At 45.3% G+C, this 27839-nt stretch overlaps 2 protein-coding genes and 1 pseudogene across 13 annotated transcripts in view; 1 reads left to right on the top strand and 2 right to left on the bottom strand.

Annotated features, from left to right (window-relative positions):
• Positions 1 to 808: 808 nt before the first annotated feature.
• LOC139760002 (gamma-aminobutyric acid receptor-associated protein pseudogene) lies at positions 809 to 1198 on the bottom strand (annotated as a pseudogene).
• Positions 1199 to 3779: 2581 nt separating this feature from the next.
• On the top strand, positions 3780 to 11621 carry LOC139759878 (uncharacterized). 2 transcript variants are annotated; one of them, XM_071682404.1, is made up of 11 exons: positions 3780 to 3798; positions 5170 to 5310; positions 5642 to 5756; positions 6453 to 6675; positions 6810 to 7009; positions 8417 to 8561; positions 8753 to 8907; positions 9568 to 9742; positions 9891 to 10060; positions 10734 to 10886; positions 11225 to 11621. In XM_071682404.1, exons 2-11 carry the CDS (start codon positions 5198 to 5200, stop codon positions 11510 to 11512), a joined length of 1737 nt encoding a protein of 578 aa, XP_071538505.1. In that variant the 5' UTR covers positions 3780 to 3798; positions 5170 to 5197; the 3' UTR covers positions 11513 to 11621. The 2 variants fall into 2 exon arrangements, with proteins under 2 accessions (XP_071538505.1, XP_071538504.1); XM_071682403.1 differs by lacking the exon at positions 3780 to 3798 and adding an exon at positions 3926 to 4167.
• A 1844-nt stretch (positions 11622 to 13465) lies between these two features.
• The window catches only part of LOC139759879 (probable 4-coumarate--CoA ligase 3), a 45141-nt gene continuing 30767 nt past the window's right edge, over positions 13466 to 27839 (bottom strand). For 6 of the 11 annotated variants that reach the window (XM_071682405.1, XM_071682409.1, XM_071682413.1 and 3 more), the window contains 10 exons: positions 20211 to 20391; positions 18551 to 18665; positions 17856 to 18078; positions 17522 to 17721; positions 17199 to 17340; positions 16870 to 17024; positions 16460 to 16634; positions 16005 to 16174; positions 14403 to 14555; positions 13466 to 14126 (listed from right to left, as the gene is read on the bottom strand). In XM_071682405.1, the coding sequence (XP_071538506.1) occupies positions 13839 to 14126; positions 14403 to 14555; positions 16005 to 16174; positions 16460 to 16634; positions 16870 to 17024; positions 17199 to 17340; positions 17522 to 17721; positions 17856 to 18078; positions 18551 to 18665; positions 20211 to 20323 (1734 nt within the window). In that variant the 5' untranslated portion in view covers positions 20324 to 20391 and the 3' untranslated portion in view covers positions 13466 to 13838. The remainder of the gene's footprint in view (positions 14127 to 14402; positions 14556 to 16004; positions 16175 to 16459; positions 16635 to 16869; positions 17025 to 17198; positions 17341 to 17521; positions 17722 to 17855; positions 18079 to 18550; positions 18666 to 20210; positions 20392 to 27839) is intronic. The other 5 variants (XM_071682408.1, XM_071682414.1, XM_071682411.1 and 2 more) reach the window with 1 other exon arrangement.

Here is a 27839-nt window from a genome sequence, read left to right as displayed (position 1 = left end):
GCTTGTTTGTTCTTAGGAATAAGTATTTTACCTCTTAAGTGACAGGAGGGGTTGTTAGAAATCTTCTCAGCATGATTCATAACTTTCTGAAAGTATCTTGAAAAAATTATAAAAATCCTACATTCTACATTCCTTATAATTATACCAACTACATTCTACATTCCTTATAATTATACCAACTACATTCTACATTCCTTATAATTATACCAACTACATTCTACATTCCTTATAATTATACCAATCTTAACATGTAGTGGAATAAGCGTTGTTTCTAAAACAAGACATAATAGTTTAGCTTTTCGTAAACAATTATGAACACTGCAATTAAAAAAAAGTATAGCAACATATATATATATATACCTACGAACAAGCTCACTCAAGGCAGAACTAAATAGCAACATACTAATAGAGCCAAAAGAACCAAGAGCGTCGAGAATATAAGTAAAGAAAACTTTCTCTCTCTCTCTGGCTAGTTGAAGTTAATTTGAATAGAACAGAAAAGGACATTCATTCTCATCGTAAGGGTTAATTTCCATCATCAATACGTGTAATAACAAGAATAACATCTACCATGAATGCCAGCTGTTATCCTCAAATCATTTAGGCTGAATGAGAAGATCTTACATAGATATCCATTTATTCGGAAGAAGACATATGTCACATCTTTCGAAATCTATGTAGAGATATGAAAAGGATTTATTACCTTTTTTTTTTCCAACCCTTCGAAAGACAAACGAAGTTGGACCAGCTGCGAGGGAGCATCACGCACACACACACACACACACACGCGCACGCGCACTGAAGCCCCTCAGGCTTTGGTCCCGAAAGCATTTTCTTCCCCACAGACAACGTACAGGAACAAGTCCTCTTCTTTGTGCTCGCGGTAGAGGGAGAACAAGGTGGCTGTTGACGTTGGGATGGTGTTGTTGATGAAGAAGATCGTCGCCTCCTCTGGCGGGATTTCCATTCGGTTCCTCATGACGTACTTAAACTCCCCGATCGTCATGTAGCCAGGGGCGCCAACCCGATGCTCCTCGAAGGGACTACTACTACTGATGCCTCTTCGTGACCTGCCTCTCCTCCCGATCACCAGTGGGATGTTCCCCGCTTGTTGACGCTGGATTCTTTTCGCCATATTGCGCCTCTCGTCCACGGTGTGTTGCTCCTTGAAGAGCCACCTCCTCTTGACACTGGTCATGCCAAGTGGTGGGCACGCAGGGGGGCGCTGGCAGAGTTTACTGTGATGTGGGCTAATGTGTGGCTGGCTGTCTGACTAACTAGAGGCATCCTGAGGGAGCTTGTCTGTCAAATGGAAGGGTCCCTCTCTCTCTCCGAATGGCTGCATTGTGGCCAGGGTCTGATATTCCTGTTTGTCAGCCGTTGTATTACCGCTCAGCTCCAGACTTCGTGGTGTGTTGGGTAGCGGGAGGGTCAGGTCGAACACGGGGAGGTGGTCCCAAGACCTGAGGGGATTGGCGGAGGGCGTCATCGCCCCGCCCCTTTCATCACTGGGGAAATTTATATGACCCAAACGTTAACCTTGTGTCAGGGATTTAGTTATCATAACCTCTGCCATTACTTAAGGTCTATACTTCCCTGGCTTAACCATACAGCTTTACAGATGCAATGGTCAAGGAACATCCTGAATTACGCGGAAGGTTTAAAGCTTAGGACTGAGCAGTCCATTCACCTACCCAAGTCCAGTTCTATCTAACATCATTCGTGAGACTGGAAAGGCAATACTGTCACCGACATCTGACGACCACAATCTACGGCGCACCCCGGGCCTAACGACCCCAGTCTACGGCGCACCCCGGGTCTGACGACCACCATCTACAGCGCACCACGACAACAGGTTATCAAAGAACCAGGACCTCACCTCCCCAACCCCCAAAGTGAACGATCGCGATCGATAGGAACGCTTCCTTAATGTTTGCCAGTTTGGTCAGCGTAGGTATGCTTGTCCCATGTTTACATGACGAAAGGAGGTATTTGAAAGAGAGGTCGTCGTTATCTGGGAGGGCGAAAATGGGTATCTTTCAGGGTATGGCATAGTTCACGTGAAGATGTTGTGTGGATGCGAGGCATGGGCTATACAGATGAGGATCTACAGACGAAGTGAATGTGTTAGGAATGAAATATCTTGAGGGCAATGTTTGGTGTGAGGAAGTTTGCTCGAGTAAGTAATGATAGGATAAGAGAGAGGTGAGATAATGAGTGTGGTTGAGAAAGCTGAAGAGGGTGTATGAATGTATACACACATAACAGAAATGGTAAAAGTACCCCCAAAACATATGATATGTAACATTGCAATGGTTCAGAACACATATGAAATAAAAGCAATTTATCACGTATTGTACCAGGAGAAAGAAACCGTGGCGAAGAGTTCGTTTATCATGCAGGTAAACTTTTACGGAATGACCTGTCAGTTATAAAATGTCAAACTAGATATGTTGTTAAAGAAACAAGTCAAACGATTTTTACGGAATATATACGTTTATGAAGATAGCTTCTTAGTCTTGCACAAAGGTGCCAAGTATATGTGCCTAGTTATTTGATTATCGATCTCTATTCATTAGATAATGATAGAATACTATATCTAGTTTATCTGTAATCTTTTTTTACTTTCATTTTGTTATTCTTCACCCTGTGCTATCATTCGTTTTCAATGTATTATGAGAACATTTTGCAAATAAGTACTTATTATCACTTTATGTGACATCCCAGGCGATAACCTATATATGTACACTATAAATGAATATACTAAACAAACTCAGACTTAACCTACCCTAGTTTACCGTAAAATTAGAAGAGTTACACTTCATATCTCGTTTTCTGAGACATTCTCTGAAGAGAGAAAACGATCAATGATCAACTTTAAGGGGGGTCTTAAATATATCCAACAGTACCACCTAAACGTAAATATTGGCACTTCTACAGTGCTGGCCGGGACAAATTACAAAAGATTCTTTTCCGGATTTCCTTGGGTAAATTAGTCTCTTGTGTCGTGATGCTTCTGTCTTCACCAAACGAATAGGAAGGACTCCTGTTGCTGGAAAGGAAGTATTCATCCCCCTCTTCGTCATCCAAGGTAACGACTTGTTCCAGTTTATGGTTTAACCGTTCCCGTTCTGGGACCATCCGTCAATTGCGTTCCTGTTTAAAAACCGGAAGAGTCTTGGATGATTGTAGTGCTCCCGTCTCTCACCTGCAGTATGGTTGGTTCTGACGGGAGGGGCGGCGACACCAGATCACCTGTCCAATGTAAGGAATGTGTTGTGTGGCGCAGCAGTGGTGCGCCGGTTAACGAGAGATTCTGTCGTCCTTACACGAACGCTGTGGCTGGATCTTACAACACATGTGATGCTTCAGGCTAGACCCCGATGTTTTTGACATCCTCGTCTTGAGAACCAGTGTTTATCTTGATGTTTATGGGGGAATATTTACGTTCAAGTGATGCCGTGGCGAACTTCGTCCTTATACCCACCAACCTTATCAAGATCACTGATAACAGAACCTTTTGTCTCTTTATTTAGTTTTAAACTCGAGAGATCACATGTGGAAAGACCACATTGAGAGATAACTCAAGGAGATGTTAAGACAAGTAACCTATCTCTGATAGTGTCTCACCCAGCACTTTGAACCTGAGGCTCATTACCCTACACTCCTCAAAGAAAATATAACGTTGAACTGTATGAATATCATGCGACGGTGCGCGACCCGGGGTATCTTGCTCCCTCTTTTTTTCCTATCATAAAGTCGCCACCACTAAAACCACAGAGCAATCAATGACTAATGGTGAGTAGTAGATATAACTTTACCGTGTGGAATGTTTACCTTGATGACCAACTGATTCGGTGATTTTTATCTAAGTTTAATCTCTGAAGTTCCCAGCAGATTATTGCGCAAACACCGTCATATATTTAGGTGGTAGAGTGGGCTGTGGAGTGTGGCTTTTTCCCGTGATGCTCTTTTGTCATTCCGACACAAGGGGACGCTGAAGGGTTTGAGTGTCAGTTTGAAGGATTTAGTGCACTTGGAAACAAGTTGAAATAGATAACCTGCGTTTGGAGAGAAGACCCGTCACCTCTCGACCCTACCCACCAATTCAAGACGTTACTTGTGGATGTGTACAGAGAGCTAACTCAAGCCATACTAATTTTTCCCGTATGTTATCCCGATTGACGTACATAGTTGTAAATCACTGTCAGCTTCGTAATTTTGAAGGGACGAACGTGCATTGACAGTATATATATATATATATATATATATATATATATATATATATATATATATATATATATATATATATATATATATATATATATGGATGAAGGCAGCAAGTTTGAATATGTACATGTGTATATATGTCTGTGTATGTATAGGTATGTACATGGGCGTGTGTGGGCGTTTATGCATATACATGCGTATGTGGGTGGGTTGGGTCATCCTTTCGTCTGTTTCCTTGCGCTACCTCGCTAACGCCGAAGACAGCGACTACTGTAAGTACAGTATATAAATGAATATAAATAATATATGTATTGATACGAACCTGTGTGTTCGTTGTGTCTAGGTTGTAGAAAGTTGTATGTTATAGGTAAGCCACGTGATCTGGGGTCTCAAGCAATTCCTTGGCCGCCCCAACGATGCCTGGGATTTCACACCCCAACGACGAATGGCAATTAAGACAGTGGCATGCCTCATCGGCCGGCTATTTCTTCCTCTCATAACGTTATCAAGTGACCTGGGGGTCAGCCAAGTGGTCATAGCCTTTTCACCCATATGAATAATCATAATGAAATCTATGGTTAGCAGAAACTCAAAGTGTGATATGATACTGGGCGAATTATTTCAAGTTGCAATTACTGCATGGTCGGTTCGAGTGATTCATCTCCTCAACCGTGGGGTTATTTCGTCTCAAAAGCAGCGATCCATAATGCAGGAAACACCTTCGAGGGTAAACTATCTCTTCAATTGAGGAAGATAGTCACTGCGTTCCATATTCACAGTCGCCGTGTTTCCTTATTCAAGTAATATGGTTGGCAATCGATGATAATGAAAGCCTTGCCTTAGCCCAGACGGTTTTGTGACTGCGAGCACGTACTAACTGTCTTGTGTCTGCAGACGATGTAGTTAGTGAGGCAGCTAATAGCTGTTTTGTGTTTACAGACGGTATTGTGGACGAGAGTGACTTCAGATGCTGACGATCACCAAGATGAATCGAGCCGTGAAGGCCGCCCAACTATTTACGATCTGGAGGTCCTGCGTACCCACGGTGGCAGCTAGCACCTATACCTACACCCAACCAAGGTATAGTACCCACAGTGGCAGCCACCACCTACACAAACCCAAGGTATAGCACCCAAGTATGTCAGTGGCAACCAGCCACTCGTACAGGCAACCCTACCCACCTTCCTCCCTCTTGTCCTCCTTCCAGCCCCACCCTAAGGTACTGTGGCTACACTTCATCATAGCGTCTGATGTGGCAGGAGCAACATTTTCTTTTTTCCCTCAGGGCCATTCGTTTCCTTCACCTCCATCCGAGGGTATGACGTGACGTCTCTCGCCAGGGATCGACAGTCAGAGAGAGAGAGAGAGAGAGAGAGAGAGAGAGACTAACACCCCACATTTTTTCCCTCAGGATGGAGAAAAACGTGGTGTACAGCCCGACGCCGCCGCAGATGGAGCTGCCGCTGGAGGACATCCCCTCCCTTATCTTCAGAAGGGCCAAGAGTTGGTCTCACAAGGACGCTATAGTCAGTATCAGCCTTTAAGTACTGTGCGACAGTGTGATGACTTTTGGATATGATAACTTTCTGGGGAACAATAACCTCTTGGGTAGACGGCGAGATACTTGTGCGAGGAGCTGCTGCGTCACATGATCACTTGTGTGGACGGATCCAACTCGAGGGTGGGCCGTTTTGATAACTGTTTCTTCCCTTACACTTCAAAGCTTTGGAACGCTCTTCCTCCTCCTTCATGTCTTTCCCAATTACTACGATTTGGCAGTCTTTTTGTTCTCTGCCACTAGATTGTTATTCGTTCTCTGTTGAGAGACGATGTGGATATGATTAACAGATCAAGGGTTCCAGAGCGTAGCTTGCAAGTCTTGTCTCTTAGTGTTTAGGAGTGAGAGGACCTATACCTTTCACTCTGCTGGTAACGTTTTCTTTATTACAAGTTTCTCCTGTTCTCTGTCTACTTGTGTACCTTTTCTATCATGTTCCCTCTGTTGTTTACTTCAATTCCAAATATGCTTGTAAGAGTCTTCATTTCTCACAACTTCTTTTCAGAGTCTTCATTTCTCACAACTTCTTTTCACTGCTAAGTTTTCTTTGAATCTCATCATCTTGATGGTGCAGTAAGTTTGTATGATAATGACATCTCCTTTTCTTCCTTGTGAAAGCTAAAGTTTATGGACAAATATTTCATTTTCTTTTTTCTTATACCAGGAGTGTGGTGTGACGGGAAGGAAGTATACCTATGGTGGGATGGTGGACCGTGCGCTACGCTGGGGTGCTGTGGTGTCGCAACTTTTCGCCTCCCAGTCACCCTCCTCCTCCTCAAAGACCCTGGCCATCGTGTGCACCAACGCACCGGAGTACCCCATCCTCCTGCTGGGGACCTTAGCCGTCGGAGCTAACGTCACCACCGTCAGCACCAACTACACTGCAGGTGAGGGACGGGAGGAGGACACTCGTCCTTATTAGGGCAAGTGTGAGTGAGCCGTGTGGCTTTTGGCCAGACTGTCATGAACTATTGTCAAGACTCAATTAACGAGGCCTCTCATGACCTTGTGGTGTCAACAGAGGAAGTGGCACGCCAGCTGGAGGACAGCGGGTCAGAGGTCATAGTGACTGACCCCCAGCTGGAGCAGATGGTGACAGAGGCACTCGCCAGGCTCAAGAAGAACCTCCCAGTCTTCGTGAACGGCGCCTCCTCCCTCGGCAACCCCAACCTGAGGCACATCATCGAGGACACGAGCAGGCCCTTGGCTGAACCCGTCGAGGTGAGTATCATTAGTATCATTATCATTATAGAAAATCGTACTGAGGTCAACTGAATCATATTTCTTTCTTGTATCTCCCCTGATGATGTTATTATTACACGAAAGTGCACTTGGGAACTTATCCTGTTTCATGTTCCCCGTGGACTCATAGGAATATACTTGATCACGGCAAAATTGTGATCATTTCCAATATATATATATATATATATATATATATATATATATATATATTTTTTTTTTTTTTTTTTTTGCTTTGTCGCTGTCTCCCGCGTTTGCGAGGTAGCGCAAGGAAACAGACGAAAGAAATGGCCCAACCCACCCCCATACACATGTATATACATACGTCCACACACGCAAATATACATACCTACACAGCTTTCCATGGTTTACCTCAGACGCTTCACATGCCCTGATTCAACCCACTGACAGCACGTCAACCCCGGTATACCACATCGATCCAATTCACTCTATTCCTTGCCCTCCTTTCACCCTCCTGCATGTTCAGGCCCCGATCACACAAAATCTTTTCCACTCCATCTTTCCACCTCCAATTTGGTCTTCCACTTCTCCTCGTTCCCTCCACCTCCGACACATATATCCTCTTGGTCAATCTTTCCTCACTCATTCTCTCCATGTGCCCAAACCATTTCAAAACACCCTCTTCTGCTCTCTCAACCACGCTCTTTTTATTTCCACACATCTCTCTTACCCTTACGTTACTTACTCGATCAAACCACCTCACACCACACATTGTCCTCAAACATCTCATTTCCAGCACATCCATCCTCCTGCGCACAACTCTATCCATAGCCCACGTCTCGCAACTATACAACATTGTTGGAACCACTATTCCTTCAAACATACCCATTTTTGCTTTCTAAGATAATGTTCTCGACTTCCACACATTCTTCAAGGCTCCCAGAATTTTCGCCCCCTCCCCCACCCTATGATCCACTTCCGCTTCCATGGTTCCATCCACTGCCAGATCCACTCCCAGATATCTAAAACACTTTACTTCCTCTAGTTTTTCTCCATTCAAACTTACCTCCCAATTGACTTGACCTTCAACCCTACTGTGCCTAATAACCTTGCTCTTATTCACATTTACTCTTAACTTTCTTCTTTCACACACTTTACCAAACTCAGTCACCAGCTTCTGCAGTTTCTCACATGAATCAGCCACCAGCGGTGTATCATCAGCGAACAACAACTGACTCACTTCCCAAGCTCTCACATCCCCAACAGACTTCATACTTGCCCCTCTTTCCAAAACTCTTGCATTCACCTCCCTAACAACCCCATCCATAAACAAATTAAACAACCATGGAGACGTATATATATATATATATATATATATATATATATATATATATATATATATATATATGATTTTCTCTTTTTCCTCAGTCTGGTCTCAAATCCAAGGCTGCCATGTTATACTCCAGCGGCACCACGGGCAAGCCCAAGGGTGTCGAGCTGTCCCATGGGGCCATAACATCCAATCTACCATGTTTCACCCACGCTGATTTCATCAATTACCGCCCCACGACAGGTGAGAGAGAGAGAGAGAGAGAGAGAGAGAGAGAGAGAGAGAGAGAGAGAGAGAGAGAGAGAGAGAGAGAGAGAGAGAGAGAGAGAGAGAAACAACAACTTCGTCAACTGAAGAGTGTGGAAAAATTATCCACCTGTCAGATGATGATTGTGTGTCTCATCTTGAAAGATGAATTTCTCTTCTCTTTTCAGACAACGTGCAGGAGACAATCCTGGGAGTGGTGCCGTTCTACCACATCTATGGGTTGCATGGGCTGATCATAATCACCCTTTATCTGGGGGCGAAGATCGTCTCTCTCCCAGCCTTCAAACCTGATGATTTCATACGAATCATTAGGGACCATCAGGTCAGTTGGTAGACGTCTGTTGAGGATCGATGATCAGACATATGCTTCACGGCTATTTCTTCAACACCCTCCTCTCAAAACCTTGCCTATAGTGTGTGCCATGTATAATTCATACATACAGAGACTATAGCCCAGAAAGTATACATACGAGAGCTGCCGTGATGCAAAATGACTGTGGGTGAGATGGCAAATTGGGACATTGTTAACAGGGGAACAAAATGAAATGATGGGGATATAAAGCATATAGCAACACGTGTTTCAAAAGGCTTGGCTCATGGGAACTGACTCAAGGTGATGACATTACAAAGACAACAGAGTTTTTGCAACAGACACTTGGGTGTAAAGGGGGAGCCAGTTTCTTTTTCTTAAGTCACATTGCCTAAGAGTAGACTTTGTCCACAGTTCATGAACGTTCTCAAGGGTTTATCTTCCACAAAATGTGGAAATTAGAATCCAACCCGAGTTGCCACCAGATAGGATGTTTAGTTGAGAAGAATGTAAAGTTACAAGAAGAAAATCTTAAACACATCTTCTTCATTTGAAGGAAAAGCAATATAAACAGGACAAGTGACAACTTGTCTTTGCAAAAGTAACAGATGTATTCGGCCCACCACCACCACCACCACCACTGTCATCATCAGTGTGGCTGTTACACCACAGGTGAGGGTCTTGCAACTTGTGCCTACCATACTGCAGTTCCTGGTCACGTCACCCCTAGTGTCCTCCGCCGACTTAGTAAGCGTGAGAGGGGCTATGTGCGGTGCGGCACCGGTGCCACGCACGTTGGCAGAGGCTCTTAAAGCAAAGAGTCCCAACCCCATCCTCTTCCAGGAAGGTGAGTACAAGACACCCGTCGCGGGTGACGCACCCGTGATGGACACGAACAAAATTGGAATAATAAAAAAAAAAAAAGGGTCCCTCTGACACCCTCATTATTTACATATATGTTTGTATTGACGGTTGATCTCTGCCAATTTTGGCAGGCTTCGGGTTGACGGAGACCTTACCAACACACATGACGCCCTTGAACGAGGAGAGGATCGGCTGGTGCGGGAGATGCATCCCTTGCGTCGAGTCGAAAGTGGTGGACTCCGAGACAGGCGAGGCTCTGCCGGAGGGACAGCGGGGGGAACTGTGCATCAGATCTCCTTCGGTACGTCCGTGTGTGTCTCTGGCTGGCTTTTCATATCAGGGGGTTCTGAAGGCCGAAGTTTTCAAAAGGGATTTGTACTCTCTTTTTGTTTTCTTTATGGCCGTCGATATGGGATTTAATACTTTATCTCCTGGTCTGACTGGAAACATGAGTATACCGAGTATGGTATTTGACTGTGAACGAGAGGAGGAAGGGAAATGCAGAGGATAATCACAGATTCTGAAAGGAGATTATTCTCCTGGAGGAATCAACTTTCACTTTTCCAATCAGAAACTTATGAGCTAAAAGCTCTCAGTCCCGAATCGACATGTAAAGGGACCCAAGAGCAGAGGGTGAAGATGAACCCTGTGGGATAACTGTTATCACGGCTGCTGCCGATACACTATCTGTGTACGAAAGCAAACCATCCACTTCCAAGGCATCTCGTATACCTATGACCAAAGTTGCTCAAGCCCCTTGTATTCTGAACCATCATGGCAACAGATAATGATTATTCATCGACCCACCACCTACACAGATAAGAGCTCAAAGGCACCCAAGCTAATTGGTCCACAGATGTCTTATCTAGTGACATTCTTATCATCACAGCCACTACCTTCCCAGACAATTCAAGCGAACACCATCCACCACAACCCATAGCTAATGGCTTCCTATAACACTACCACCATCACAGCTGATGACCGGCTACCACAACAATCCGACTGCAACAGCAGAGACCATAGATGCTGATGGTTGGCTACACACGGGGGACGTCGCTATGCACCAGGATGGTTTCTTCACCATCGTCGACAGGATAAAGGAACTCATCAAGGTCAAAGGTTTTCAGGTAGGTCAACCTTTTACGCCGTGTGATTAGGGTCTTGTCATGCTTTTGGGAGGTCATATACTTTAGTCGAAGGTTTCTCTTAATACGGAAACAACCATTTGACCTAAAACGATCAGTAGGTTGTCAGTAACGGTGGCTGTGTGACTGGCAGTGTGTGACCCCTGTGGCTGTGTGGAAGATAGTGTGTGAGCCCTGTGGCTGTGTGACAGGTAAGTGTGTGACCCCTGTGGCTGTGAGGAAGGTAGTGTAACCCCTGTGGCTGTGTGACTGGTGGTGTGTGACCCGTGTGACAATTACAAGGATAAAACCCGATGATAACATACATCTTCGTGTGGCAGGTCGCACCATCAGAACTGGAGGACCTCCTCCACCAGCACCCAGGAGTGGACGATGTGGGCGTTGTGGGCGTGAAGGACGGACGGGCGGGGGAGCTCCCACGCGCCTACGTCGTCCGTCGCAGCGGCGTCACCACCACGGAGGAGGACCTCCACAAGTTCCTGGAGCCCCGAGTGGCTAAGCACAAGCAGCTGAAGGGCGGCATCAGATTTCTCGACGCCCTGCCCAAGATTGCCACGGGCAAGATCGAGAGGAAAGTGTTGAGGGAGATGGCGGCGAAGGATCCCTGAATATCAGAATTACTTCAGAGCTAGTCTCTGTGCTAGGTTCTCTTCCCAATAATGTCTAAGAGCACGTCTTCTTCTCTAATCTAATGTGTAAGAAAAAGGAATAGCTTTGTGATATCTTTTATTTCCTTGGACGAATGGAGAAGTGTGAGTGATAGCTGGAAGAACTGGTAGTATAGATTGATGGAGCAGTGAGTGATATTGCTTTAAAGATGTTTAAACTGTTATTAACATTTTAAACTACCTTACGACAATATTCTAAAATGCCTGACCCAATTCGGTAGGGAATAGGAACTGGTCAAAGGTCATTACTGAAGCTTGGGCAGTGTGTGAGCAGTGGTGAAAGTCTTGACCTTGTTGAGTGCTTGTGGGCAGCTGATGATAAGAAGATAGCGGTGTGCGCAGCTGCTGATAAGAAAATAGCGGCGTGCGCTGGTGTCTAAACATGGATGGAGTGAAGGGTAATGTAATAATTCCATTGGAATATGTTCTCTAAGTGCAAGGTGTGAGGAAGGACTGTTATCTCCATGATGTGTGGATTACCATTACTTGAAACTCATATATTTATGATGAGGGAGAAGGAGGATTTTCCCAGACCACTAACAAACGCTCGTCTATTCTTTGTTATCATTTGCTCAATGAACGCAAAATCTTTACCATAGAATGAAGGGGTTATCTGATGTCCATCTTTCTCATCGTCGTCAAAGGTGATTGCAACTGAAGAAGGAACAGCGATCAACATCAATCGCACAGCAGCTTATAAACCCTCCCTTCCATATCATCACACATGATTCTTAACACTACTGAAAGGTAAGTCCGTTGTGAACGTGGACCAAAATCTATAACAGTTATTACAGTGCTTCAGGGTTATGTATCACACTGTGAATACAGGACGCGTGATTTTGAAACACTAGATGGCAAAGATGGGTATGTCTGAAGGTACAAGGACAACTCTATGGTCGCTGCAAGTCTTGAACCTTGAAGGCAATTGCAAAAATGACGAATTCACTGGAAATTGAATGCCTTGGGGGACTACATATACCGTGAGGTGTACGGATCGTGCAAGAAGCGCCAGCGTAAGAGTGACGCAACGGAGCACAACAGCAGAGATGTTGATGATAAGCGAAGATGCAACAAGACGTGCAACTGCATGGCGTCCCCGTAAAACGCTGCGTTGAGAGCCATCAGCGAATGGTGCAATCTTTAGGCGAGCGACGAAACTAATCGGACAAAATTTGATTAAAGTTCTTCTTGCCACAAAACGGGACAGTAATAATATCCATCGTATCTCTAAGGAGTGTAGGGTTGGGATTCCTAACAATCTTCAGGAAGTTTGAGCTTTATCTCCCTCTTTCTTGAACGAGTCTTTAACCTAACGCAATATACATTTAGTTATGCTACTGTGTTATGCATTATTCTCATTACACCATGAGTTTTCTTTCTTAGTATACTTCATCCACCTTTCACGATCCTCCTTCTGTATCTGAAATTTATTGTCATCTCTCGAATCTGAAGCTAAAATGAAGTAGATAATGTTATCTGTTATTTTGATAAGGTTGGTGGGCAGGAGGGTGGTTTAAGCCACGGCATTACTTGAAGGTATATATTCCTCCGCACACTATGGGTAGAGAGACTCCCTCCCACCCACCATAAACATTTGGATAAACATTGGCTCTCGAGATGGGGATGTTTAGGAACATCGGGTCTACCATGCAACACCAAATGTGCTGTAAGATTCAGCCACAACGTTTGTGTTTAAACACAGGAAAACGACAGAAATTCTCGTTCACGGGACTGAACGACAATATGCCAACCGCCCACGATGCCATGGTGTAGTGTGTGTGTGTGTGTGTGGATCAGACGCCTCATGCACTCGCATATTGACTGGCCGATGCAGATTGTGCCTTGGGTTTAATTCTGTCCACAGTCAAGATGTGGGTTATCGAAGAGGAGAGAGAGAGAGAGAGAGAGAGAGAGAGAGAGAGAGAGAGAGAGAGAGAGAGAGAGAGAGAGAGAGAGAGAGAGAGAGAGAGGCTTTAGAAATACCGAGAGCTGAAGACGAGATGCAAGCTTAACGATGATGACCTCAAGGACCCAGCCTGTGTCAGTCGCTGGGGCGACAGCCCAGACAGCCACCGGCCGAGTGCTCGAACCACGACCAGCTGTTATCTGAACGACCATTAACCTATCTCAGTTATGAAAGTTCAGGTGGTAAAGAAGAGAGCGAGTGTTGGTATCATTTTCTTCACTAGCAGGGTGGAAGCCATCATTCGTCTCACTCACTGGTCAGATACATGGGCATAAAAACTCCTTTGGCAAGGATCCTTCCTTATAGTGACGCGTCCTGGGCTGCCATCGCCTTCATGTCCTTCCTCAGCAGCTTGCCGCTGGCCGTCCTGGGTAAGCTGTCGACAAACGTGATGCCGCCCTTAAGCTTTTTGTACTCTGCCACTCGTGGCTCCATGAACCGGTGGAGGTCCTCCTCCGTCACGCTTCCCTGGCGGACGACGTAGGCGCGTGGGAGCTCCCCCGCCCGTCCGTCCTCCACGCCCACGACGGCCACGTCTGCCACTCCTGGGTGCTGGAGGAGGAGGTCCTCCAGCTCTGACGGTGAGACCTGCCACAGAGTCACCCGTGAGGACCGGCAGTGAACTAAAGAAGTTGTTATAACACCACACTGGACGTTCTAATGTATACGGTGAACGTTAATGCCAGCGCCCAGAAATGATGTAAATCTTAAATTCACAACAGCGTACAATGTAAACATACAACTGACATCAAACATAAACTGTTAAACCGTCTGTGACACGGTGTACCTGATGGTGGCCTCTCATTAAGATCCAACGATGAGAACTTACCCATTTCTCTCCTCTAACCAAAGAGGTCTTCCTACCTGAAGGCCTTTGACCTTGATGAGTTCCTTTATCCTGTCGACGATGGTGAAGAAACCATCCTGGTGCATAGCGACGTCCCCCGTGTGTAGCCAACCATCAGCATCTATGGTCTCTGCTGTGGCAGTCGGATTGTTGCGGTAGCCGGTCATCATCTGTGGTGGTGTGGAGGGTCATTTTGATTGTTGTGGTGGAGGGTCATTATTAAGCTAGGATGGGAGAGGGTCATGAGCTCTTGTGGTAGATGGTTTCGTGAGTTGCTGTGGTAAAAGATTCTCTAGCTGTGGTGAGAAGCTTACTTGTTGTGATGGCTAAGGTTATGACTAATGCTGGGGAGAGGGTTATAGGCTGAGGCAATAACACTGTCTATAGTTATAAAAAAAAAAAATGTTGAGCCACTCCCTTCGCACAAAATGCCGCTGGTCTCTTATGTCAGAAATGAATAGGAAATAAGTAAACTCGCAGTGTCAACATATGCACATGAATACAGTACGCCTCATCCCGCCTGCAATCACTACAGAAGGAGATGACAAAGAACACATCTCTGCGCCCTTGATACATGTAAATTCATTTCACGCTTAAAGAACACATCTTCTCTCTCAAGTACACCCGGATGCAACCCACCTTTAGTATTGTCACTTAATGAAACTCATGTTCTGCATGGAATGGACATACTTAGGACAGCTGTATCACACATGGAATGGGTTTTAAAACAATGTATTCCATGCACAGTTCCCAGTCTACTATATGTGGGTTGGATAACGAAGGTCTTGCCTTTCCAGAACTCGATCTGAGATGTATGCATTTTATGCATCGTTTTCCAATCAGACCATTTCTAAACAATGTGTGATGATTTAATCCCCCTTTTCTATTAATGACCTTCAAGGCAGATTCGCCATGAGAGAAATCAGCCATATTTTTGGGGGTGGGTGTTACAACGAATACCATATCCACAACATTTTCTCAGTGTGACCAATCACACGACTGGGATCAGGTCATCTGGGGAGTAGTTTGAGTTACAGTGACCCGAATAGTTCTCCTATCGTGCAGTGCACTGAGATCAGTAAAGGTCATACTACAAGACGTGGTAGATTCTTATGGTAGTGTCAGGAGGTGATGTTACGGATGCCATGCAAGCGGTGCTGCAGTGGACGAAGCCCTTGTCATGCAAGCTGTGCTGCAGTGGACGAACCCCTTGTCATGCAAGCTAAGCTGCAGTGGACGAAGCCCTTGTCACGCAAGCTGTGCTGCAGTGGACGGAGCCCTTGTCATGCAAGCTGTGCTGCTGTGGACGAAACTCTTATTTCATACCATTTGATAGTTAAGTAAGGGCATTTTTCAGAAGATACTCCTCCACTATCCCAGTTCTTTATAATATCACTTTGGGCCTTCCACTCTCTGCTCCTCTCTCTTTCAAACCCAGACGCCCTAATAGTGAAGTCAAACACGCCACATGTCCCCAATCGCACTGCCGTACCCATCGACATATACTCATTTGAATTCATGCCGAAAACAAAAGAATAATCTGCATAAACATACATGTCCAACCACCCTTCCCCCCAAAAAAAGAGAAAGAAATGGAGATGAGCTTTTATAAGACATACCGTTGGTGTTTTGAAGCAGAGTTCTCCCCTCTGACCCTCAGCGAGGGTCTCGCCCGTCTCAGGGTCAATGCACTTCGCCGTGACGAAAGGTAGGCACGTACCACAGGAACCGAGTCTCTCCTCCTTCACGGGAGTCATCAAGGTAAGGAAGATCTCCGTCATACCATAGCCTGCCAAATGCCAAGTGGAAGTTATCATAAAGCATAGCGAGTCGAAGAGAGAAACGTACACGGGGCACTATCCCATCCTTCTACGAAACACAGGTGTACCACTAAGCAGGAATGCATGCAAAGAAAACACACGGTGATGAGACTAATCAATCTCTTTAGGGTAAGAAATGCTAGAAATGAATCATATCATTATCACATTTTCGTATCTTTGTTATGAGGAAAGAGAGAAAAAAAGAGGAAAAAAAGAATTCCTGGTTGCTGAGTGGCGCTCTATCTGACACTCACCCTCTTGGAAGATGACTGGGTTGGGGGCTTTCTCCTTGAAGGCTTGGGCTACGGAGGTTGGCGTTGCCGCTGCGGTACACACCACACTCCTCACACTCGCCAGGTGCTCTGGGGTCACCAAGGGAGACGAGACCAGGAAGTTCAGCAAAGGTGGAACCACGTGGAGGACCCCGACCTGTAATACATATATCTTTCCCTGAATGAATTTTGGTGATGGACCAGCCAAGCTGATGTTCACCACTCTCCCGTGTGCTGGCTCTGTTATATTGTATATGTATATATACACATCACTAATATATAATATGGCCTAAAGTGACACTTTAGAAGATAGATAAGAGTTAGACATCGACGGTTTATCCTATGTATACTCCAAGCGTCTGGTCGACGACCATAACTGTCTTCCTTTTTACCTTGTGGTCCTTAATGATCCTGAGGAAGTCCCCAGGTTCGAATGACGGGAGGGAGACGACCTTGACCCCGCGGTAAAACGAACTCAGGCTTACAAAGGACAACCCATATCCGTGATAAAAGGGTATAACACCGACAACTGCGTCTTGAACTCCGTCTGCAGATAAGGAGGAAGAATTGTAAAGATAAAACTATGGCAAACTCTTCTCTTTTTTTTTTTTTGGCCGAGGAAGCATATATACACATATTAGTCTTCGATTTCTCAAATGCTGGTTGTGTTTTCATTCTCTCTCTCTCTCTCTCTCTCTCTCTCTCCCTCTCTCTCTCTCACCTGTAGTAGGATGGACGTGGAAGTCAGGATGGTTCATGGAAGCCAGAGCAGCAGTGAAGGATTCATGAGAATGTTGCACGCCCTTAGGCTTGCCCGTGGTGCCGCTGGAGTACATCACGACTGCCAGGGACCGTAGGGCTGACTGCAGGAAACGTGGGTTAATGATTCCGACTCTGACAATCTATCTGAGGAAACACCTGCTTCCAGGCTGTTTCCAAAGTTAGGGTCATACCATCACATCCAAAAAAGGTTCTCCTGAATATGTTCGGCACCCAGGCCTTTTGCCAGACACTAAGGCCTCTCTCTCTTTCTCTCTCTCTTACCTCGACGGGTTCAGCCAAGGGCCTGCTCGTGTCCTCGATGATGTGCCTCAGGTTGGGGTGGCCGAGGGAGGAGGCGCCGTTCACGAAGACTGGGAGGTTCTTCTTGAGCCTGGCGAGTGCCGCTGTCACCAGCTGCTCCAGCTGGGGGTCAGTCACTATGACCTCTGACCCGCTGTCCTCCAGCTGGCGTGCCACTTCCTCTGTTGACACCACAAGGTCATGAGAGGCCTCGTTAGTTGAGTCTTGACAATAGTTCATGACACTCTGGCCAAAAGCCACACGGCTCACTCACACTTGCCCTAACAAGGACGAGTGTCCTCCTCCCGTCCCTCACCTGCAGTGTAGTTGGTGCTGACGGTGGTGACGTTAGCTCCGACGGCTAAGGTCCCCAGCAGGATGATGGGGTACTCCGGTGCGTTGGTGCACACGATGGCCAGGGTCTTTGAGGAGGAGGAGGATGACTGGGAGGCGAAAAGTTGCGACACCACAGCACCCCAGCGTAGCGCACGGTCCACCATCCCACCATAGGTATACTTCCTTCCCGTCACACCACACTCCTGGAGACCCGGAAAACGGACGAGAAATTAAGACAAGAAGGAACAAAATACGTGCAACGAGCGCGGTGTTCGACTCAGCTCCCCACTTAAGTAGTTGATGGCCACTCACTCAATCCTAACAACACACGAATCTTTTTTCTATCTTCCCTTCACGATCCCCAGTGCCACATTTTCTTGAAGTTTAAGAACTTTGGATCGTTTCATGAGTGGACAGGGATGAATGAGAGGTATGAAGTTATCAACAACCGTAAAATCAATAATAGAAAGCGGCATTAACAGAAGAAGGTATTAACAGTAAGAAGCATTAACGGTCATATATTAACAAACAGGAAATACCAAACTAGCGCTCTAACACACATGGTTAGCGACCCTTGCTCTTCAAACCGCTTGATAATACCAAGGTGACTGATGAACGTCACCAGCCAATTACTCTACGTCACACGTGATTATACATAGTTGTACTGATACTGACTACGGCGTCCTTGTGGGACCAGCTCTTGGCTCTGCTGAAGATGAGGGAGGGGATGTCCTCCTGCGGCAGCTCCCCTTGCAGCGGCGTCGGGCAGTATACCACGTTCTTCTCCACCCTGGGGAAAAAAATATATTGGGATGTTAGTCTATCTTTCTGTCTGTCTGTCTGTCTGTCTCTCTCTCTCTCTGCTCAGTTTGCCTGACACGATATCAAGATAGGAACTGTGCTCTTGTTGTCATTAGGACACTGATAAGGGAGTGATAAGGTGGAGGGGATGGTACGTAGAGAATCTAAACACTTAGTGGTGTGCGTGGAAGACTACTTATTACTATCAAAGGCTCTTATAACGGAAGACATGCAAGTGTTTTAAGCCAAGATGTATGTACACATACGTGGGTGCTTTGACATGTAAGGGGCAGTGCTTCAGGGTTGGTGAGCGATGTCTTTATGGTTCTAATGGATGGAGCCCTATGTGAGATATGAGAGAGGTAGAGAGGTGATTGTGATGCCAGAAGCCATGGAGATGCAGGGTGGATGTTATCACAAGGTGATGATGAAGGCAAGGAGAGGCTGTGTTGTTGACCAAGTAGGATGGAGAGTTAGAGAGGTCGTTAGGCCTGCTAGGATGATGATGAACGTAAGAGGAAGATCCTGAAGAAGGGATGTGTGTTTAGACTTGTGACGATGGATAGTTCTTGCGGGGGAAGGAAAAGAGGGAGGGAGGGAGGGTGAAGAGGTATGATGCTTGAGCAGCAGTAGATCGTAGCAAACGAGTTTGAGCATTTTTGAGATATAGCTGAGTCACTGTGGTGATGGGAAAGATGAAGTTCAAAGGACTCATACGAAGGAAAGACGAAAAGAAAACAGACATTGGATGTGCAAAACTGACATCTCTGGTGAAAAACTGAAGTATATATCAAATGCTCAATAGAATTACATGAGGGAGTTCTTGTCTCACTGCCGTCTAGTGTATGTGACACCCAAGTGTATCGACGTCAGTGTATTTAAAGGGTGGGAGCACAGTGTACATAGAAATTTATAGGCGTAGATATAGATGAACTTAAGAGGGGAAGGACGGAATGGAAAATGGTGCGTGAGAGGGTTGCGTAGCGTTAGGAAACCATGAGGTTGCGTAGCGTCAGGAAACCATGAGGTTGCGTAGCGTCAGGAAACCATGAGGTTGCGTAGCGTCAGGAAACCATGAGGTTGCGCAGCGTCAGGAAACCATGAGTTTGCGTAGCGTCAGGAAACCATGAGGTTGCGTAGCGTCAGGAAACCATGAGGTTGCGTAGCGTCAGGAAAACACGAGAGAGGCGTAGCTTCAGGAAACCATGAGGTTGCGTAGCGTCAGGAAAACACGAGAGAGGCGTAGGGAAGAAAGTTGTTTAGTAAGACAGGGTTCATGTGTGAACCATGGTGGCTGACAGGCCTGAGGGCGTGTAGCCGTGGGTGTTGGCTGGCTGCCACTGTGGGCGTGGGTACTATACCTTGTGGGCGTGTAGCCGCGGGTGCTGGCTGTCACTGTGGGCGTGGGTACTATACCTTGTGGGCGTGTAGCCGCGGGTGCTGGCTGGCTGCCACTGTGGGCGTGGGTACTATACCTTGTGGGCGTGTAGCCGTTGGTGCTGGCTGGCTGCCACTGTGGGCGTGGGTACTATACCTTGTGGGCGTGTAGCCGCGGGTGCTGGCTGTCACTGTGGGCGTGCAGGACCTCCAGGCGTTAAGGAGGTGGGCGGCCCTCACAACTCGACCCATCTTGGTGACCGTTAACATCCTGAGTCGCTTACTGGCCACGGCACTGTCTGCAAACACCAGCAGACTCTTGCTACATGCACCAGTGTCTGTAAACACATGGGATCTTTTGGGGTGCGGGGTTGGAATCCCGTGTTGTGAGGAGGAGGAGGAGGAGGAGGAAGAGGAGGAGGAGGAGGAGGAGGAGGAGGAGGAGGAAGGGAGTTGTTGGTTGCTGGGCTTTACGATCGGTGACCCATGGGGAAGGTCATTAGGCCTGCAACCCTATCTAACATGGGATTGAAATCATCCTCAAACTTATATTCTTAGAAAAAAAAAAAAACGCTTTTCGTAGACTGCAGAAAGGGTGGACGAGATTGACATGGAGAGAGAGAGAGAGAGAGAGAGAGAGAGAGAGAGAGAGAGAGAGATAGAGAGAGAGGCAGACAGACAGATTAGATAACAGCATAATATATATATATATATATATATATATATATATATATATATATATATATATATATATATATATATATTCGTTACCTCAGCAGTAATTAGACTGCCGTAATCGAGCTGAAGCCACAACTCTTGGACATTCCAGAATTCTTCCTCTTTTTTCCCTCGTGTCTGATGATCTGTTAATTAATTTTCCGGAGCCCAGCAACCATATGTAGCTGCGAGGGGACTGGACTGGATTGCCCAGCTTCAGGGAAAATTGTAGTAAATATCTTCATATATATATATATATATATATATATATATATATATATATATATATATATATATATATATATGTATAATCACAGCTTATGAGGGCTTTCCATAGCCCCTCCTCTACCTCACCCCTTATGTATGTGTGTGTGTGGGCGTTTATCTCTATACATGTGTATGTGGGTGGGTTGGGCCATTCTTTCATCTGTTTCCTTGTACTATCTCGCTACCTCTGACCTGTTGTTGTCTCCGTTGTTGAACCTACAACAGCTCTGATAAGGACGTCATCGGAAAAGTTTACGGCTCCGAGATGCCCCCCTCGACTACTTAGTTACGACTTGGGCCATGGGTGATTCTGAGGATAGATGAAAGAAAAAAAAAAAAAAGCCGTTCCCTTCCCCCCCTAACATCTTGCAGGCATGAATTCATGATAAGGGGAAATGAAACACGATAAGTTCACAAGTGCACTTTCGTGTAATAATCACATCATCAGGAGGAGATGCAAGAAATAAAATCAACAACTATGTTTGGGAAGACAGTTGATACTGTCTCAGTATATCCTCAAACTGAGGATAGACATCTGTGAGATGATTTCTACAATCTACGTTGGAAAAAGAGTCCACATCATATCATCATGGCTTGAGCTGAGGGCGCAGGTGAATAACATCGAGACGTTCAAGTGGAGATAACTTATCGCTTCGCCGTGGTTTGCTCAGTCCTCAACTGATATACGCCCTGCCCACAGATTAACCCTCACACAGTCAAGAGCAAATGCCACTGAATTTGTGAGGTTGACTTTTAAACACAATATGATACACACTAGACAGTGATGCACGACATATTCACTGTGTCATTTGTAGGAAAAAAAAGAAAAAGAATACGGGATTACAAAATACTTGGAACGACATTACAGAATGTAGTACAGTATTCTCTGTATTCCTCAGGTCTTACAAAACCGTCACTTGAACGTGTTCAAGAAGCACTGGTTCGTGACACAGCGGTGATCTTTAATTTGAGAAACATCGACATGTGGATAGAGAGATAGAAAGGTAGGTAGATAGATAGATAGATAGACACAGATAAATAGATAGATAAATGTTAGATAGACATAGCTAGGTAGATTAATAGACAACAGATATATAGGTATTCAGAGAGAGAGAGAGAGAGAGAGAGAGAGAGAGAGAGAGAGAGAGAGAGAGGAGAGAGAGAGAGAATTGATTTCACTCTCTTACCGAATCAATCATTAATCAGCTTGTCTCCCCGCCCCCCTCCCGTAAAGATCATCCAATGACTTTGAGAGCAGAGTCGGGGACAATCCTTGGAAATGTGATGACCAAAAATCACACCCCAAAGCCCTTTCAAGTCCCCCCTTAATGGGAGATCACAATTACCAATAAGAAAAAGGGCTGTTATCAGGGATCAGGATGAGGGAAGGTGTTCCTTTCCCTTATGCCGGCCGGCCTCCTGCCTCTTTCTTTTATACACTTCCCAGTCGTTCGCACTATTTCCCTGCAAACATCGTCCAAATGCCTCTCTCTTCTCTCATCAGCTTCTTTGCCTGATTCCCATATGTTTTGCTCCTTCAAGTGTTCGTAATGATGGCTATCGACCTCTATGGCTTTGCCTCGTACTTTGAAAAAAGAAATACGAAAGAAATATAGCCAACAGCAATATATTTACAGCAGGGAATAGAGATTTACGACCAATTACTCTTATAATCACACCTAATCGACCTCGGGAAATGTGACATCCACCTAATGACCTCAGTCGAGAAATAGAAAATGGTGTTTGGGGAGACACTAGTATATAAACCCGGGTGATTGACAGGGATGGCCACAGGGTCGAAATTCCTATGTCTCGGGGATGATTAACCTGGACATAATGAGAAGCCAAGCTATTGTGGAAAATGTACCAGTGTTAGGTGTGACTGAAGTGGACCTTAAGTTACTCTGAGGAAATGACTGACGTGGTCCTTAAGTCACTTTGAGGAAGGTATTCCAGTGTCAGAAGTGACTGACGTGGACCTTAAGTCACTTTGAGGAAGGTATTCCAGTGTCAGAAGTGACTGACGTGGACCTTAAGTCACTCTCAAGAAGGCACCAGTGTCAGGGACGACTGACGAATACTTTAAGTCACTTTAAGCAAGATACCAACGTCAGGAGCGAGTGAGGTAAACCCTGAAATACTACAGTGGAAATCCCAGTGTCAGCAGTGATGTACCCATGTCTTTAACACAGAGACATAGGCCTGAGGTGGACACCTCCTCGCTTCCTGCCCTAACCTAGGGCTAAATGATCCCAGTAGACGAAAACACATGGACATGACGATAAACATGACCCTTAGGGATAACTTTACTGTTTTTTAGGGGCAGCCCACCAGCTTTCTCTGTGTCCCTTAAGATGGAGACGTGGGTCAACGGGGCCCTACTCATGTGTACCCCCATTTACCCGAATTGGTGTGTGTGTGTGTGGCAGAGGGAATTACAGCCTCAATCAGACATATAGCTATGAACAGACGACTATCGCCCATCCTGGTGAACGAGGGGGGACAATGTGGGAGGGATGTGAAAAGGTTAGAGTTGAGACGTATCCTTTGCAACGTTTCGACTTTACAAACGTATTTCTGAGACGTCGAAACGGTTGGAGGGATAAATCTCAGCTTTAATCTAACGTTTGCATAAGAAAACACTATTTTTCTCTCCCCCCTCCCCCCCCCCCTCTCTCTCTCTCTCGAGCACATTTGTGTGTGCATCAGGTGGTGTGTGTGTGTGTGTGTGTGTGTGTGTGTGTGTGTGCGCGCGCGCTGGAAGGTCTTCCAGACGGAGCGTGGCCCAGCCTGTGGTGGCGGGGATCCAGTCCAGGCCTCCCAGTGCATTTTGACCACCCTTGCCGTTCGCCAGCAACCACGGCGCACACGGGGGCATATTCCCTCCATGGCTCCTCGTCGCCCCTCTCACAAACTTGTCTTTAAGACTACTAAATCCCAAGATACTGTTCTTCCACACACTCGCCACATCACTGGTCATAAGTCCCGTGTTGACGAAATAATAATCATGCGAGTCTGAGGTAAGGAGAAGTTTCTGTCGCGGTGTTCGTGGTAAGAAGAGGACTTTCCCTGGTGTGGTGTCTCAAGGTGATTTCGCATCGTGCTCTGGGGTCCAGAAGTACTTCCCAGATGGGAGACTCCCAGGGTCGTCATCTGGACTCTGGGATGTTTAGCTCAACAGGTGGTCGAGAATCAACGAGCTATTGACTCACAACTGCTCGCGTTCACCGTGGCTCAACAGGTGGTTGCCTGTGATTCGACAGCTTATTGACCGCCAGGTGGTCACTCGCTTTCAGTATGGTTCAGACAGTTACTGAACGTCAGCTGGAAGTCTCGTTCACCGTGGCTGAACAGGTGGTAGTGAGTGAACCAGCTGGTGAACGCTAAGTGAGCGGTTGAGTTCAGTTCTGTTCATCAGGCTGGGGGGGGGAGGATGAACAAAACCTGGTAGTGTTATGTGCTCATACCAAGACCTTACCAAATGATTAATTGACTTTAATCATCGTCTTGTCCTGAAAGAGATTATTCCATAACGATTATATCTGCGATTAGATGAAGTGATTAATTGAGAGAAACAAAAAAGGCAAATTAATGATCCATACATTTCACGTTTTTTTTTTCTTTCTTTGTGACAATTAAATCGAGTGCTGAAGAACCATACTACATGCAAAACATTAATCTATATATATATATATATATATATATATATATATATATATATATATATATATATATATATATATATATATACGTATATAATCATAATTTCTTTCATTTTATCACAGGATATGTGTAAGAATTAAGAAGAACAGCAGAGAAAGAGATACATGCTAATTTACTCTCGTACTGAACTATGATTAATTACATCTTTTTGTCTATCCATGAACTCATGACCTAAAGAAGAAGGTTTATGGTATTAGATGATCTATAAATGATTAGAAATATCGACACCGAACTTCCTAAAGGTGATTGACAATGTAGAGTGACGCTGGACCTCCAGTATACCAGTGACAAGATTTAAAACTGACACTGAAGTTTCTAAAAAAAAAATAAAAACAAGTGACTGAAGGGATGATAAATTGACTCTGAACCTCCTAAATGTTATTGACAAGCAGAACCTACAAGATTAAGGATCTGATACCTCGCGCCAGCAGATAGATCCTGCAATAGACATGATCATTTACAGGCATGGCAAAATAAAATGAAAACAAAAACGACTCGTAAATGTGTAAATGAATCGTATTAATGATACATTTTCACGAACATTATCATCAAATCGTAGTTCTAACTGAACTCACTGACGCTGAGATGAGCTGTGTATAAGCACTTAGGTGTATACTTAATCAGCAGTGAGCAAATTTGGTGGCAGTGATGAACACTATGGCAGACAGTGAATCAATTTACAGTGGGCAACAGTGACGTTTATAACAGTGAAATAATTACCATCTCCAGAACTTAAACACTGTCTGAGGTAAGTTCCTTAAAAAGGAAATGTAGCTTTCCTTATACAGGGTATTTGTCAATATAAGACATTGTAGAAACTAAATGATTTAATAGTTTATTTGAAAATATTAAAAAAAAGGAAGGAAGGACATTGCAGAAATTTTAATGAATTTCAAATAACCAGCGTTGTTCTCTGATGCAATAGATTAAGGAAATGTATTTCCTGTCTACTACCATTTCCGCATCTAAGTCGATTCGGAGATGTTTATCTCCCTGTGCTAGCGATGAATAGCAGAGAGAACAATGCTTAAAATTCTTTTATTTCCTAAAAAAAGGCTTTTGATGTTGTCGAGAGACTCTGATAATTCGTCTTTGCTTAGATTTATCGTCATTCATAGCAACAGTTGGATATCATGCAGGAAGTTGTACGCGACGGATCTTAAGGTCACCTTTGTGTTCTCATTTCAATCGGATTTTTTTTAAAAAGTTTTGAGCAATTACCCTTTAGCCAATCAGCGTTGAGGGCAGGGCCAAGAAATGGCGGCAAAAGGATCGGTGCGCTGGGGAGTAGGAGGAGAGATAGACAGATAGATAGATAGATAGATAGAGAGAGAGAGAGAGAGAGAGAGAGAGAGAGAGAGAGAGAGAGAGAGAGAGAGAGAGAGAGAGAGAGAGAGTCAGGGTGGAGAGATACGGGGAGAAAGAGCGTACAGTATCTGTTCTATACCTATCCATCTCTTCCTAACCCTTGCATTTATTGCGTTTTCAATCTTAAGGTTTTTCAAAAGAGTCGTTTTCCCATTTCCTTTTAAAACTCACATGATTTCTTTTCCCCTTCGTCGCCTCATCAGCGAGCTGTGAAGTAAAATGTACCGAAACTAAACCCCCAACCCCACCCTCCACAGCCAAGACCCACAAGCTATTCACTGGTTCATGTTGAGTGCATGATATACCCAGATTCACGTACACTGATAACACGTTGCCCTAGTCCCCCCCGTATATCACATAATTCAATTCATTCTATCTCACATACACACCTCTCACCTTCCTAAATGTTCAGGCCCCACTAACCCGAAGCTACCTTTCGTACTCAATCCTTGCTACTCCTTCTTGGTAAATCCCTCCACTTCTGACACGTATATCCGCTTAATCAGTCTTAACTCGCTTATCCTCCTTATATGTACGATCCATTTCAGTGTACCCTTGTTAGCCCTCTCAGTCATATTGCCCTAACGATCGCTCCTCTCGCTTGTAACGCTAATAATAGAAAATTACGCTGACAGTTACATCATCATCGAGCACGGAAATGTTTCTTGATATTGATGGAACGAGAAGTACCCGAATTGCTTTAGATCACTGAGGATAAGATTGATAGAAAACGTCGATGAATCTCATTTCCTCCTGAAGCATGTACCGAACCATTTGCTCGAACTGTGTCTCTCGTATTTCCTAAAAGGTAGTCTGAGATTTCCATAACGTGTTGGTAGTTTCTGAGTGAGTGATTGCTCATGTAAGACATTCCATGTTCAGATTATACGAAGATATTTCTTCTCTCTCTCTTTATTCATCTTTTCAATAGGTGGGCAAGAAGTTATCAAAGGTGTTTGACTGGGTAGTTTTGCACTTGCAGTTGGGAGTGTTCATGTGAACCCTTTTGAGTCGGTCTTGAAGGTTCAAGACTTGGGTCGAGTGTCGACGACGACTCGTGTGTGTATATTATGTCACCTATAGTGACCGAGGTGTCTTAAACCTTTTGAAGCCAATGGTCCACGACCTTTGGCACCGATGGTATGACCCACGATCACGACGGTACGACCCACGATCACGATGGTTCGACCCTTTTGCACAAAGGTACGACCCTTGAGCGCGACGGAACGACTTTTAAGCATATGATAGTGTGATCTCTTACAACCAAGGATCGTATCGTCGTGGTCAAGGGTCGTACCGTCGTGCTCTGGAGTCGGACCGTCGTGCTCAGGGGTCGTGCCATCGTGCTCAGGAGTCGTACCCCTCTCGCTCAAGGAGGTTAACAGAGCGGATGAAATGCAATTACCATGTTGTTTGAAACCCTACGACCTGGTCAGAGGTCAATTCCATGATCCAGTTATCACGAGCGTGTGTCTGTGTGAGACTCTAGGCCTTATCGGCGTTCCAGGCGAAAGCTGGAAGACTCTCTGGGGAAGCTGGCTGGCTGGAAGGGTCTCTGGGGGAAACCAGCAAGTTGTGGAGACAGAGGAACAGACCATCCCCCCCCTCCCCTTTCAACCCCAAACAGAATGTGGGTAAAAAAGCACCAACCACTCTTCGTGGGCCAATGTCCATGGCGTTCAAAACTAACCACACACACATACACACACAC

The sequence above is a fragment of the Panulirus ornatus genome, chromosome 34, assembly GCF_036320965.1.
Source record: "Panulirus ornatus isolate Po-2019 chromosome 34, ASM3632096v1, whole genome shotgun sequence".
Lineage (NCBI taxonomy): Eukaryota > Metazoa > Arthropoda > Malacostraca > Decapoda > Palinuridae > Panulirus > Panulirus ornatus.
Note: the sequence above shows the minus strand (reverse complement) of the source record. Positions and strands in the feature narration are given on the sequence as shown.